Source organism: Astyanax mexicanus, chromosome 16 (assembly GCF_023375975.1).
Source record: "Astyanax mexicanus isolate ESR-SI-001 chromosome 16, AstMex3_surface, whole genome shotgun sequence".
NCBI lineage: Eukaryota > Metazoa > Chordata > Actinopteri > Characiformes > Acestrorhamphidae > Astyanax > Astyanax mexicanus.
In genome coordinates this window covers 34866310-34881512 of record NC_064423.1, presented here as the reverse complement: position 1 = coordinate 34881512, position 15203 = coordinate 34866310, and the positions used below count along the sequence as shown (strand labels likewise).

The 15203-nt window shown below is 37.6% G+C and overlaps 2 protein-coding genes across 3 annotated transcripts in view; both read right to left on the bottom strand.

The window, feature by feature from the left end:
• The window catches only part of usp47 (ubiquitin specific peptidase 47), a 37946-nt gene extending 31680 nt beyond the window's left edge, over positions 1-6266 (bottom strand). Inside the window, exon 1 of one of the 2 annotated variants that reach the window (XM_007254644.4) lies at positions 6005-6266. In XM_007254644.4, coding sequence (XP_007254706.3) covers positions 6005-6049 — 45 coding nt within the window. In that variant the 5' untranslated portion in view covers positions 6050-6266. The remainder of the gene's footprint in view (positions 1-6004) is intronic. The other variant, XM_007254645.4, reaches the window with a different exon arrangement.
• Positions 6267-7737: 1471 nt separating this feature from the next.
• clec3a (C-type lectin domain family 3, member A) lies at positions 7738-11979 on the bottom strand. The gene is made up of 3 exons (XM_022670036.2): positions 11871-11979; positions 10539-10619; positions 7738-8999 (listed from the first exon to the last, which is right to left on the bottom strand). Exons 1-3 carry the CDS (start codon positions 11977-11979, stop codon positions 8602-8604), a joined length of 588 nt encoding a protein of 195 aa, XP_022525757.2. The 3' UTR covers positions 7738-8601.
• Positions 11980-15203: the final 3224 nt, after the last annotated feature.

The following is a 15203-nucleotide window of genomic DNA, read 5'->3' as shown; positions in this document are numbered from 1 at the left end:
CCACTGGCTTTTAAACTGTTCATATTGATATAGGTATGTTTGTATATACCAACATCAATAATAATTCTGTAATATAAACTGCTGGACACATTGTCCAACCCTTGGTCACAACTAGAATTATTAATGACTGTCACAATAATAACTTTAATAAGAACAGCATGCAGGAATTAACTGGCAGGGTAAGTACTGGATTTACTAAAATGCAAACTAAACAAGGCCCGCAATCTGTCTCTCTTTCTCACACGCATATGTGTACTCAACAATTATGTTCCTGGGAAGCTTGTGACCACTTCCACTAATCTGAAAAATAAAGAGCTCCCACCCTGCTGACTCACCCTTCAACACAAGCCCTCTGTCACACTGCTTAAACGCTGGCAGCAGGTGGCCCTTTCAGTCAAGCAGCAGAACCCTCTATCACCCCACCACACACACACACACTCTATAACACAGGGCTCTCACAACCTGCCTCCATTTCAATCACTCTCAGGCTACTCGCTGGAGATTAGATCAGAGTTATCTTTAAGAAGAATACAGTGAGGTGTGCTGGGTAAAGGTCCACATTCCTCTGCAGGACTTGAAGAGGAGCAGGCTCCGATCTGCAGGACAGGCCTGGCTTTGTCAGAGCCAGATGTGACAGGAGACCCGTGGAGAAAACGTGGGTCCATGTGCAGCTGCTGAGCGATTCCAAGTAGATGGCAGAGATCTGGAGGTATGTTAAGCCATGCTATCTGAGCAGTAACCAAAAGCTTCTTGGTATTTGCAGCTGCAGGATCTTAGGTGCGAAGTAACCTCTTCACCACATCCCACGAATTCTCAATTGGGCTCATATAAGGTGAATTCATAGGAGATACCATTCACCTCTACTCCCCAGAATACTTCTTGAACCAACTGTTGCTAACCAGTGGACCCAAAGCATAAAACCAGTACCCAAACCTATACAGTACCAGACAACCGGGTTCCATTGTTTCAGGGGTCGCCACTACACTCAAAGCCTATCATCAGCCTGCAATTGGCATAATCAGATCACACTGCCACTAAACAGACCTAATTGTAAGTCTGTCATAATACCCTACACAGAGTTAAACAGAATCAATATTTACAGCCTCTCTTTTCTGAATCCATGTTTACTTCCACACAGGCCGGCTAGCCCTGCCCTTTCATCCAGGCAAACAATCTTAAGAAAAGGCAATCCCAGAATAAAAGGGTGCTGCTGTCTCCAGCAGAGGAAAGCCAAACACAAAGGATGGAAAGCAACAAAAGAGTACAACAAATTCATTCTTATTATAATTTTAAAAAACTACTGTTTACTAAAAGTGTGGTGAAGAAAGGGCATCATATCAAAATATACATTCGTCAAAATAAAACAATAAAAGTGCTACAAATGATTCTTTAAGGGATGCCACTGAAGAACCACCATCGCTTTCATTAAAAACATTTGTCTAAAGCCACTTCGGACAGGATTAGATTTACATGGGCATAGGGATGTGGAACCTGTGAGTATGGACTCACAGTTATGGAAGGACTGGTCATTTAGCAGGACTGTCTAAAATACTATTCGCTGTTATATAGGTGAACAAACATACAAAAGCACACACAGACAATTGTGACAGGCCTCATTACATATTTTAAAATACGGTTATGAACACTACAAATCAAGGATTCAACATATCATTATATTAATACCAGTGCGTGTCCAGGACTGAAGTAAATATATATACACTACACTGAACATACACAATCCGCCTCTGACAGTTACGTCACGCAAAAAAATCATAAAAATAGCATGACATTTAATTTAATTAGGCTGACTTGACAGAGAGCATCGAGTGACGTGAATACTGAACATAAACACACCGTGACGGTGATGCTTAAAATATTATACTATTGTATTATATTGTGCTACCTTACTCAAAGTGCAATGTGATTTACATTTATTTGCATTTACATCCACACACTGGAAAAAGATCCAGTTTGGAAACTCTAACTTGTGGGTATTTAGCTACAGCATGTTTATTTACAGCATGTACATTATTCAATCTAACGGTGTAAATTACAGAACACACACTGTCTCCAATTTAATGACAAGACTCTAAAAGACAGGACACAGCATAGCACTAAATTCAAATATATTCTGGTTCTTAAAGTGGACAAGGTTTTTAATTATCTTATTTTGACAATGTATGTGTCATGGCAATCCCATTTAGTTAGAATGCTATGCTACAACTGCATGTTTCATTTGTCTAGTAAAAATGTATCTGGACATCATCTAAATATTGCCATTGTGTTCTATGAGTGTTATTAAGCTACAATATCTTCATTTTATTAGTGGCTTAAAGTTGTCTAAAAAGTACAACATAATGATTTACTGCAATGATCTTCCCAAATAAAAAAAAATGATTATGGTTAGTATGACGGACCTGGCTCATCACATCACCTGTACAGTACCAGTCAAAAGTTTGGACACATCTTCTCATTCAGTGTTTATCTTTATTTATTTTCTACATTGTCGGGGGCAATTAAGGGGCACATATAGATTCATGTAGTAAACAGTTAAAAAAAAAAAAAAAAAAAACCCTGATATAAACCTGATGAATTGAGATGGTGATTTGGAAAAGCAGCAATTATTGTTCAGGACCTCCAGGAACTCCTTTAAGACACTGAGAAAACTATTCCAGGTGAGTCTACCTCATGAAGATACTGAGATTAAAATACTAAAGTACTAAAGTAACTAAAGTAACTAAAGTACTAAACTAAAGTACTAAAGTAACTAAAGTAACTAAAGTTAGTTTTACACTATTAATAAAACACGATTATAGTTGTGCACTACTTTTAGATAACATATTTAGCTAAGGTAGCTTGCTAGAGGATGAAGACTGTGTTCCAAATGACAACTCGTGAAGGTAATACACTAGCTAAGCTACCCACCTAAAGAACACACTTGTAGTAAGCTATGCAATATTTGTACTCTACTTTTAGCTAACCAGCTACTATTTATTTATCTAACTAGGTGAGCTAACTAGCTTGTTCCAAATTATTATTCTGTAGCTACTACAATAGCTAACTAGCTACATAGACAATAAACACACCTGTAGATACTAGATAAAATTAAATAAGCTATGCTATCTTTCTAGAGGATAAAGGTTGTGCTCAAAATGGCACAATTATGTTATTTCTCCATCCTAGGTTAAGTTACTACACTGGCTACATAGCCAATGAATACACTAGTAGCTAAGGTGACTAGGTATATAGTTATGCCTTAGAGGGTTCTATACTCTTTGGTTGTGCACTAAATTTAACTAATATTTATTGAGTTAAGCCATCTTGCTAGATGATGAGGACTGTTCCATCTATACACAAAATATTATCTATGCTAGCTAACTATGTTTATGTTTGTACTATTCCTGTATAGCTTTAATATCTCTAAAAAAAACATTGAATGAGAAGAGATGTGTCCAAACTTTTGACAGGTAACTTACTGAAATTATATTAGCTAGAAACTAGGGGTGGGCGATATGGCTCTAAAATAATATCAGATATTTCAGGGTATTTTTGCGATAGCGATATACTTAGCGATATAGGAAAACTAAAATAATTAATTAATTTCAGGAATATAGTATAACAGTATAATAGCATAATCATAATGTGGCAAAATAAACAATATAGCATAAAATAATATAATGCAGCAGATAATATTGCAGAATATTTAGTGCATGCATATAAACTGCAAACTGAAAAAATTATACAATAAATACACCTAAAGCTTCACAGTGAATAACAGACTACTTTTAAGACAGAACAGCCCTATTATCACGATATGGATTTTTAATATCATGATATTTCTGTGTCACGATATATTGTATACGATATAATATTGCCCACCCCTACTAGAAATATCTAGAAAAACAGACCTGTAGATTTAAATAGCTAGTAAACATTTGTAAGCTGTGAAATCAGAGTTTCTGACAGTCAAACTGCATCACAAATACTGAGTTTGAGTTTTCATTAAGTAAAACCTAGTGTCAGACTAATTAACATAGAAAATATGATATTGAGTCTGATATAAACACTTAAGTTTTACCTCAAAACAGAAGCTAGCTTGGAAGCTAACAAGCTAATCTATGTTTGCTGCAGAGCAGCCAACCAGCTCCGTAGTGCGTTAGCTAGCTAGCGTTAGCGCATAAAAACATTTTAAAGCTACTTTAACAGAAAAATAGTCTTACAACTTAAACTGTAACGTTACAGAAATAGACCTGGATTCACCACCACTGTTCCTCACATATTTAGCTGGTTAGTTTGTTATTTGGATTATTCCGTTTTTCAAAAAGCTAGCCAGCTAGCTAGCTAGTTATGATCTTAGCGAGGAAGTCTGCTAGCTAGCGTTTGCTTAGCTAGAGGATAAAGGCTGTGTTCCAAATGACAATTGTACTGCTAGCCAGGTTGTTAAATGTTGTACTCTTCTTTTAGGTAGCAGACACAGCAAACCAGCTACTATTTAGCTACGCTAGCTAGCTTCCTAGAGGAAGAAGGCTGTGTTCCAAATGACAACTGTGCTGCTACTACACTAGCTTCATATGCAATGAACACACTTAGTTAGCTAAAACAAATAGTTGTGCACTACTTTTAGCTAAAATACAACTCTGGAAAAAATGAAGAGACCACCTCACTTTCTGAATCAGTTTCTCTGATTTTGTATATGTTTGAGTAAAATTGTTGGTATTTTATTTTATAAAGTGGGGATAACATTTTTCCCAAATTCTAAATAAATATTCATATTCATAAAGTTTGAAGAGTCAATATGTGTGATGAGTTTTAATCATAGTTTCCATGCATATTGGTATGTTCTACTCCACCAGTCTTCCACACTGCTTTTGGATAACTACACCAAGCAGTTCAGCTTCGTTTAATGGCTTGTGATGATCAATCTTCCTCTTGATTACATCCCAAAGGTTTTCAATTTGGTAAAATCAAAGAAACTCACTTTTTTTAACTGGTCTCTTTTTTTATTTTTTAAATGTAGCTAGCTACTAGTTCCACTAGCTAGAACACAACTGTAAACAATGTTGCTGGCTACAATGTGTGTGAATTACTTGCAGACATAGTTAGTTAAAGACATGTTTGCTAGCTAGTGCGGTAGTGTACAGTTTGACAGAGCCCAAGGCTCACATTTAGTTGCTAACTAACAATAGCTAAACTAGCGTTAACACTCCAAACCACTAAACAGCTGGCAGAACTTTAGCTGGCATAGATAACTAGCTAGATACTATTTATTTAGCTAGTTTGATAGTTAGCTAGTGTGGTAGTGTACAGTTTGTTACACAGCCCAAGGCTCACACTTAGTTGCTAGCCAACACTAGCTAAGCTAGCGTAACACTCCAAGCCACCAAATAGCTGTGTAGCACTTTAGCTAACGTAGCTAATTAGCTAGCTACTGTTTATTTAGTTAGTTTGCTAGCTAGAGTGGTAGTGTACAGTTTGTGACACAGCCCATGGCTCACATTTAGTCGCTAACATTAGCTAAGCTAAGCCTCAAAGCCACATAGCAACTGTAAAGCACTTTTGTAAACATAGCTATGCTAACTAGCTACTATTTATGTAACTAGTAGTGTACAGTCACATTTAGCTGCTAAGCTAAAGCTAGGCTAACACTTGAAGCCACATAACAGCTATGAACTACTTTAGCTAACATAGCTAGGATAACTAGCTAGCCATCCACTATTTATTTAGCTAGCTTGCTATCTAGATAGCTAGCTAGCTAGTGTGGTAGTGTACAGTTTGAGATACGGCCCAGTGCTCGCACTTAGCCGCTAACGTTAGCTACAGCTAGCTGTTAGCTGACAACCCATCACTTTCGTGTATTTTCCACCGTTTAGCCCACAGACATCCAGGCAGCCAGACGCCGCGGAGGTTCAGTAATACAGCGGGGTGCTGTGCGGGCAAAAGTCGGGCCTGTCAGTGCAGAGCCCGGCCCCCTGTCCCTCTCTCTCCCGGGGAGAGGTTCTCTCACCTCTTTAGGTACAAGCTGCTTCTCCTCGCTGGGCACCATTTCCATCTGGGCGACTGTTATCTACGCGCTCATCCACCCGGGCTCTGGGGTCAACAGCAGCTCTCCGCGGCGCTGTGGCTGAGCATTATCCGCGCTCCGGCTGAGCTCCGGGTCGCTGTGGAAGCTGAGCCGCGGCGCTGTAAACTTGTTATGGAAGTAATCGCAGATACTTTCTTTCTGAGCTGCGACCACAAACTGCAATCAATGGGGGTAAAAATGGCCGCCTCCCAGTTTCGCGAGATTTCAGCCCAGGCCCTGCGTCACTTCCCAAACACTCGCGCTGATCATTTAATCACAACAACAACAACAATAATATAACTACTAGTGCTGTATCTCAAAAACTAGAATATCACTGGAAAGTTACTTTATTTCAGTAATTCAGTGCATTAGAAAATTAGAATATTATATAAGACCAATTAGTACTTTTAGCATTGTGGGCAGTGTGCCAAGTCCTGCTGGAAAATGAAATCCACATCTTCATAAAAGATGTAAGATGCACTGACTTTGGACTTGATATAACACAGTGGATCAACACCAGCAGATGACATGTCTTTCCAAACCAGCACTGACCATCAGTACATTTTGCATTTCATTTGGAAAACAAGTGACCAGAGTCTGGAGGAAGAGTGGAGAGACACACAGTTCAAGCTGCTTGAGGTCTAGTGTGAAGTTTTCACAATCAGTGATGGTTTGGAGAGACATGTCATCTGCTGGTGTTGATCCACTGTGTTCTATCAAGTCCATCTTGATAAATCTTACAGCACTTTGCAAAATTACCAATTGGTCTTATATTCTAATTGAGGAAATAGAATTCAAGCAAATTCTTACATTTTGGGAGTAATTGAATAAACAGAAAACAGTTTATTAAATATAGGAAACAATTACTCAAATTGAATTTTTTTTTTTAAATAAGGAAACAAATTGTTAAACTGGGAACAACCTAATTCGTAGAAACTTAGTGAACCATTTATGAAATTAAATGAAAAATTAATGAAATTATTCATAAAGGGACAGTTTGTTAAACTGTGGAAACAACCTACTAAATTGAGAAAACAACTTTTTAGTTAAGGGACCAATTAGTGAAATTGGAAAAATTAGGGAACATTAGGGAACAACGATGAATTGAATTGGGGGAACAACATTAAATCAAGGAAAAATTAAACATTAAACAAATATACTAAACAAAGGGAACAATTTATTAAATGAGGTGAAAAAGCTATTAAATTAAAGGAACAGTTATTGAATTTTATTAAACACATTATTATCACTTTATTAAATTGAGGAAACAATATATTATATTTAGGGGGAAAGGTTAAATTGAGAAAATTATTTATTAAATTAAGGAGACAAATTATTAAACTGAAGGAAGAATGCATTAAACTGAAGGAACTCGGGGAATGGATTTCAAAATAAATATAAGTACATACTACTAATGCCCCTCATAAAAAAACAGCATTCACCTAATGCTCATACTCTACACTTTTTGCATAAAAAATACAAATAATACTGAAACACAAATGTAAATAAATATACAAATAAGACATTTTCCCCAGAGTGCTTATGTTTCAAATCAAAACCACCACTATTGTGTTTGTTCATGGATGATTGTAGTATCACAGGAAATTATATATAAATATATTCTTTTGTTTTTCTTTTTTTTCTTTTTTTTTTTTACATCCAGCGAGACACATATAGAAGGGAAAAACAACACCCCAAGAAAAACTGGATCATTATTTTATTATCATAAACATTTCATACTGTATATAAAACTTATTTGTATGTCATTTTATATATTATATACAATATGTTTTTTTTTTTTTGTAGACACCATGACCGCTGGTTATTATCACTAAAGAAATCTGATTCAGAAGGTTTTTCTGCAGTAAAGCTTTTTACACCAATCCACAATTAGTGACTTATCACTCAGTTTAGCTTTCTTTATTATCAATTAAATTATTCAATCTATGGACTTTTTTATATCACAGTTCTTAATAAATCAGTTATGTAACTTCTATCAATTCCTGATATCAGCATTGTACAGCATTAACAGCCAGTGAGTGATAACACTCAGCCATATACAGCTCTAGAAAAAACTAGAGACCACTTTGATTTTACCAAACTGAAAGCCACTGAACTGAACTGCTTGAATTTTTGCACCAGGAGTGGCATAACGTTATCTAAAAGCAGTGTGTAAGACTGGTGGAGGAGAACATGCCAAGATGCATGACAACTGTGATTAAAAACCAGGGTTATTCCACCAAATATTGATTTCTGAACTCTTAAAATTTTATGAATATGAACTTATTTTTGCATTATTTGAGGTCTGAAAGCTCTGTGTCTTTTTTGTTATTTTAGCCATTTCTCATTTTCTGCAAATAAATGCTTTTTATTTGGAATTTGGGAGAAATGTTATTTGTAGTTTATAGAATAAAACAACAATGTTCATTTTACTCAAACATATACCTACACATAGCAAAATCAGAGAAACTGGTTCAGAAACTGAAGTGGTGTCTTAATTTTTTCCAGAGTTGTATAGTAGCTGCTGTGTGTATCTGGTATTAAGGAATAATGTATTCACAGATGTATTTGTTTTGGGTGCGGCAGACCTCATCGTGCCATTTCCCCTGTGCAGAGAGGGACAGCACTACACAGCTCTCTCTCTTGCCTCCTGTAGGTTCTTTCTTGGCCCGATCCCAGTTGAAGTAGGTGATGGGCAGGCTGTTGACGTCGACGTATTGCCCTTCCTTCACTATGTCTGTCACACCGATCCAGAACTCTTTGGACTCAGGGGAGCTGTATTTGGCGTATTCTCTTATGTCATTGTTCTCCTTCAGGTTCCGTGGTGTGGCCAGCGTTCCTCCCTGGGCGATACAGTCCTCGTTGGCCTCATGATAGTGCTTGGGCTCTTCCACGGCCAGGTAACACTTCTTGTGGACTTTGGTGCCACGGAGACAAACTAAAAAAAAAACACAGAGCTTGAGCTACTCAATGAGGAAGCTTTTTTCAGGATTTTTTTTGCATAATTCAGTGGATAAGTTCAATAATATTCACAGTTGTGTTAAAAGGAAGTAGATGTTGGTCTTATATAAGATTCTAATTTTCTAAAACACTGATTTTTGGGTTTATACTGGCTGTAAGCCATAATCATCAACAATAAAATAAATAAATGTTTAAAATCGCTCTGTTTGTAATACATCTAAATGATTTATGATATATGAGTTATACATTTACATATACAGTTATATACATTTGGACGGATTTATGAAATTGAGGGAACAGATTAATAAACTGGAGCATAACCTATTGAGGAAATGGAATTGAGCAACCTATTAAATTTTGGAAACAACTTCAAAAGCCATTTAATATATTTAGGGCCGTTTTAAGGCATTTGGGGTCCCTGAGCAAAATGTACCAACCAACCCCATATAAAACCACATCAACTTTTACTCATTTTAAATACCAGTTTAAAAAAAAGCTGCACTAACTGTTGTAGTTTGGTTCTAGCATCAACTGCCAGACAGGTAGCCAACTTAAACGTTGCCTATATATGTTGTTGCTAGTGTGGTGTCTTCTCTCACTTCTCGGCCCCCGGCCCAATGAACCCCAAGACCCCTCACTCTACAGGCAAACCCAATGACCCAGCATTCTACTTGTATGGACAGTATTCCATATGAATACACTTACATATGAAACACAGCGTTTTCTACCATTGTAATACACCACACTAGCCTTCCTGCAGCTACATTACACCTAATTCAATTAAATTCATTAAATTAACAACCAGCCATTGTCTGGGGGCCCCAGGCCAGACTGGGGCCCTAGGCAATTGATTGGTCTGCTTGCTTTGTTGCAGCAGGCCTGAATATACTAAATGGCTATAAATGCATAACCAAAAGCATTGGACATTCTTTCTCCATAATATATACTTTCTCATTCAGTGTTTTTTAATTGTTTTTTCTACATGTTCTATACTTTTAAGTTACTACACGTTTCCTGGTGGATAGGTATGTAAGTAGGTAGGTAGGTAGATAAGTAGGTAGGTAGATAGGTAAATAGATAGGTATGTAGATAGGTAAGTAGGTAGGTAGATGGATGGATTGATGGATACTTTATTGATCCCAGAGGGGAAATTCTGGACTCTAAACTTTTAGGAGTTCCTTCATAGTCTGGATGACTTCACTATTCATTTACAGTGTAGAAGAAAAATAAAAACATTGCATGAGAAACCTTTAATTGGAACTGTACATATTTATTATATATTGTTTTTATACTATGTAGTAGGCCTGTGGGCCTGTAGACCTGTGAAACAGGGGACGTTTGCCTCCCTCTAGTGAATAACAGAAGAACTGCTCTGTGGTAACATAAACAGACTTTAACAGTTAATTAACAGTTTTTTCATATAAAAATAAAATAATAATCTCATTTTGTTACACTCTTTTATAAACTGAGAAAAGAGAATTCTATGAAAATATTTTAACCTTCAGCCACAGTTTACCTGTCTGCAGGGCTTGCATCTCTTTCAGTGAGTTCACCTCCTGCCATAGCTTCTCAATTTGGGCCTTCACATCATCATCTTCTGCTGCATCTCAGATGAAGGATGCATGCATAAAGAGAAAGACAGTCATCATGATAAATGACGATATAACACTGATCTTCATATTGATCATACTGTATTCATTACCCTTTCCTAAGGTTCCCTGCAGTGACCCCAAAACACTTATTCACTTGAACATTACCTATATACACAATATACAGTGGCATGCCTAAAGTCATGGGATAGCAGTATGTAAGTTTATAATACGTTCCAGGGGACGACTTGGGAATGCCCACATCTGTATAAGTTGTACAAGGTGTTAACTTGTGAGTAAGGCTAAACACTGGCCAGCATTCTCATGACAAGGAGAGGTGAATTGTGGGAGTTGTAATGTGAGGTGTGATAGTGTGTGCCAGATAGATGGAACATTCCAATTCATGTTGGTGTCCTCAAGTCATCCCTTGAAGTAATACTTCAAGATTAATTTACTTTTTACTGTATAATAACTCATAAAGTGCCATTGTCTGCAATTAAATGTGTTTTAAGACTGTGGGGTTTTTCTTTTATTAGTAAGTACAAATACATTTACATGTGAAAGAAATTAGAATATCATTGAAAAGTAACTTTATTTCAGTAATTCAGTTCAAAATGTGAAATGTGTCATACATTATATAGATGATATGGACTTAATAAAACACAGTGGATCAACATCAGCAGATGACATGTCTCTCCAAACCATCACTGATCATCAGTAAATTTTACAATTCATTTGTAAATCAGGGGAGCAGATTCTGGAGGAAGAGTGGAGAGACACACAGTCCAAACTGCTTGAGGTCTAGTGAGAAGTCCAAAAAGTCAGTGTAGTGTTTTTCCAGAAAATCTTACAGCACCTCATGCTTCCCTCTGCTGACAACTTTTATGGAGAAGCGGATTTCATTTTCCAGCAGGACTTGGCACACTGCCCACACTTCTAAAAGTACCAATTGGTCTTATATAATATTCTTATTTTCTGAGATACTGATTTTTGGGTTTTCATTGGTTGTAAGCCAATCACTCTGTGTGTAATACATCTATATAATATATACGTTTTTAACTTTGAACTGAATAACTGAAATAAAGTAACCTTTTAATAATATTCCATTTTTTTAGATGCACCTGTATATATCCATTATAATCAATGGTAATCCATAGGTCACAGATACAGTATATACAGACTGGGTTACAAATAAACACACAAAATACACAAAACAGACCCAGAATCATAATCTTGTTCTGTCTCGTTAAAAATGTTACCTCTCTGTCGAGATGGGACAGCTTTTCTGGAGCGGGACGGACCCCCTGACCCGAGGTGGAGAAGGACGCAGCCGAGCAGCAGGAGAACGAGGAGACGTGGTAAAGCCATGGAACAGGACAAGAGGCAGCACAGCACACACAGGGGTAACTTCTGTACGAGTGGCAAAAGCCCCTAAATGAGAGCCGTCACTTCTCCAAATCCTACCCAGCACTCTGCCCGCACGCTCTCAGCTGATTGGCTGAGGAGTAGGACTGGAATACTGAGGGTTCCCTGTTTTCCTCCATTCATAAATATTTACCTGGCCCAGCATGCAGTTCCTTCAGTAGCTTTCCCATTCATTAGTCCACCAGCCAGAAATGCAGCTCAGTGTTACAGTACATTCTGTACCAATGCAAAAAGTGTGTTATTTATTATTGTTACACATCGCAAAGCAAAAACAACCATTTAATTAATATGATTTTGTCAAATTTTTCATTGCATTACTCCGGATAGTCTCGTTTCAAATATGTGATGAGTGCATTTTGATCCAATTTCAATTTTTGTTTTTCTGAATTTTGGTGTGGAATGAAGGAATAAATTGTGGCTCAAATGTTTTTGAACTCTTCAAATATAACAAAATGTAACACTTGTAACACCAAACATTTAACATTGGGTACCACAGCAACCGCATGGCAACACCTGAGCACCTGCATAAAATACATAGCAATCCTGGACCTATATTTGGTCAGCTCAGTGGGTGGTAATGATCGTGGCCGGTAGTGTCTGCATAGAATTGTCCGTGCAGAACAGACATGCAAAATTATTTTTTTAAGTTTTAAAAGTTGACCTGATTTCCAAAAGGCAAAAAGATAAAATTTTCATTGTGTACAGTTTCAAAATAACATAAATGGAATGTTCAGGGTTCAGCTCAAATGTTTGGGCTCCATGTTTGCCCATGTTTTCCTATGCGAATATAAGCTAAAACATTAGTCTTTCTATTTATGTTTGAGGGAGTTTTTACATAGATGCCTCCCATTTGCTGTTTTTCTTTTGGATCTAGACACTATGTTGCCAAAAGTATTTACTCTACCATCTAAATCATTGAATTCCATGGCCACGGGTGTAAAAAACCCAGCAGTAGAGATGTGTTCTCTGGTGTGACAAATCACGCTATTGGCAATCCAATAGAGAAAATCAGGTTTTGGTGGTTGCCAGGCGAACTGTACGTGGTGGAGGGGGGATTATGGTGACAGGTTGATTTTCAGGAATTGGGCTATGCCTCTTAATAACAGTGAAAGGGGCTTTTAATGCTTTAATATACCAAGAGATTTTGGGCAATTTCATGTTACCAACTTTGTAGGAACAGTTTGGTGACACCCCCTTCCTGTTTCAACAAGACTGCGCACCAATGCACAAAGCAAATTCCATACAGACGTGGATGAGCAGGTTTGGTGTGGAAGAACTTGACTGGCCTGTACAGAGTCCTGATCTCAACCCAATAGAACACCTTTGGGATAAATTTGAGGGGAGAATGTGATTCAGGTCTTCTCGTCCAACATCAGTATCTGACCTCACAAATGTGCTCCTGAAAGAATGTTTTAAAATTCCCATAAACACACTCCTAAACCTTGTGGAAAGCTTTCTCAGAAGAGTTGAAGCTGTTATAGCTTGGGTGGGCTGACATCACATTAAACCCTTTGGTTTAAGAAATGGATGTCACTCGAGTACATATGCATGAATATGGTAATACAGTATATTTGTGCAGGTCCTATCTACGGTCATTTTACACTACAGGTGCATGTAAAAAAAAAAATGCTGTATTCTTTTAAATTACTACCGGGCAAATTAGGTCGTCCATGAGAACTTTGTCTCTCTCAAGCATAGTTTTTTACACTCCCCTCCCCTTTCCTTCCATCCATCTCACAACATTACAGGCTAAAATTAGACCCGTCTGAACACACAGCACTGAACTGGACTTCCTCACCCACCTCCCTGACTCCCCCTGCACCCAAACAAACACAAACCTGCACTGTTCTCTCAGAGCGGCCTGCAGCACGACTGCATATTAACACATTCCCCCAGCACAACCAGGGCTACAGAACGTACTGCTTTGTATCTAAAATCTGATTGTACTGAGATTTTTGCACCTAACTCTTTGCATAGTCTTTTAAATCTTTATAAGCTTAGAGAATAATTAAACCCCCTGATTTTTGCTTAATCCACCCTCAGCTCAAATTGGAAAGGCTGAAAAATAGTAGTAGTAGTTTGGGTGGGACACTGGGTCATGTATGGGTTTAGAGCAGGGGTGTCCAAACTACGGCCCGCGGGCCATTTGCGGTATTTTAGAGATAGAATGAAAGTTGTCCCGCTGTTAAGCAGGTTTTTATAATGTGAGATTCAAAGTTTGAACGCTAGGTGTCAGAAACGGGCCAAAGAGTCTAAAAGCGGAGAGGGTGCGCATTTGTAGCGCAGAAAAACGGGGCAAAAGAGTCTAAAAGCGGAGAGGGTGCACAATGCTAGCGCAGAAAAACGGGGCAAAGAGTCTAAAAGCGGAGAGAGTGCGCATTGTTCTTTCTGCATCGTTTTAATAGTTACAGTGCTTCTGAATATATCTACGCCAATGCGTGCTTTGTCTCAAAATGTGTGTTCAGGTAAATTTAATAAAAGTGTAAAGGTATAATTAAGATATCTAAATTGATTAATATGATGTTGCTAAGATGTGGTTGCTAGGTTGCATGTGTCTATACCTGTCTATACTTGTAGAATGATTAATGGCTCTTGAAAACAGCTGCAACAAAAGAAAAAAAAAAGATAATGCATAATTCAATGCAATGCATAACCCACTAATGCAACTGATTAATTACTGGACCTTTGACCCTGTAATCACACTCATTATTAGATATAATGCATAAGAATTCATTCATTAAAATGAATGAAAAAAAAAAAATCCACTCAAGCTTAAAAAGACTGAATGGCTGTTTGACCTGCCTGGGGATAGATAGTGTTGTGAGAAATAAAGAAAATAGTTAAAAGTAAAGGTCTATATGTTCCTCTGTTTAACTTACCTTCACGTTAAAGTCTGTGAAAAAAAAGCCACTGGCAGGTTTCATAACAGATTTCTGTTTTTTATAACAGATGCTGTTGTCATCTCTCAGCACGGCCCTGGACTTTATTGAAGAGACTGAAAAAATCAATTACAGCTTTACAACTTCTCGATCATGGCTTCAATCAAATGTCATTTTTCTCTCTGCAATGGGACAGATCAGATAAGAGGTCCATAAATGAGATTTAGGCCCGTGGACACACATCACATCAATCCAGCCAGAGAACAAAAACAACACGCGCCCCAGCGA

What these genes read in the sequence shown, in the direction of transcription:
- clec3a (XM_022670036.2), bottom strand. Translation starts at nt 11,979, where the DNA reads ATGGCTTTACCACGTCTCCTCGTTCTCCTGCTGCTCGGCTGCGTCCTT. An exon ending in TGTCCCATCTCGACAGAGAG is followed by an intron (nt 10,620 to 11,870) that starts GTAACATTTTTA and finishes GAGATGCAGCAG; the next exon opens with AAGATGATGATGTGAAGGCC. An exon ending in GATGCAAGCCCTGCAGACAG is followed by an intron (nt 9,000 to 10,538) that starts GTAAACTGTGGC and finishes TTTTTTTTTTAG; the next exon opens with TTTGTCTCCGTGGCACCAAA.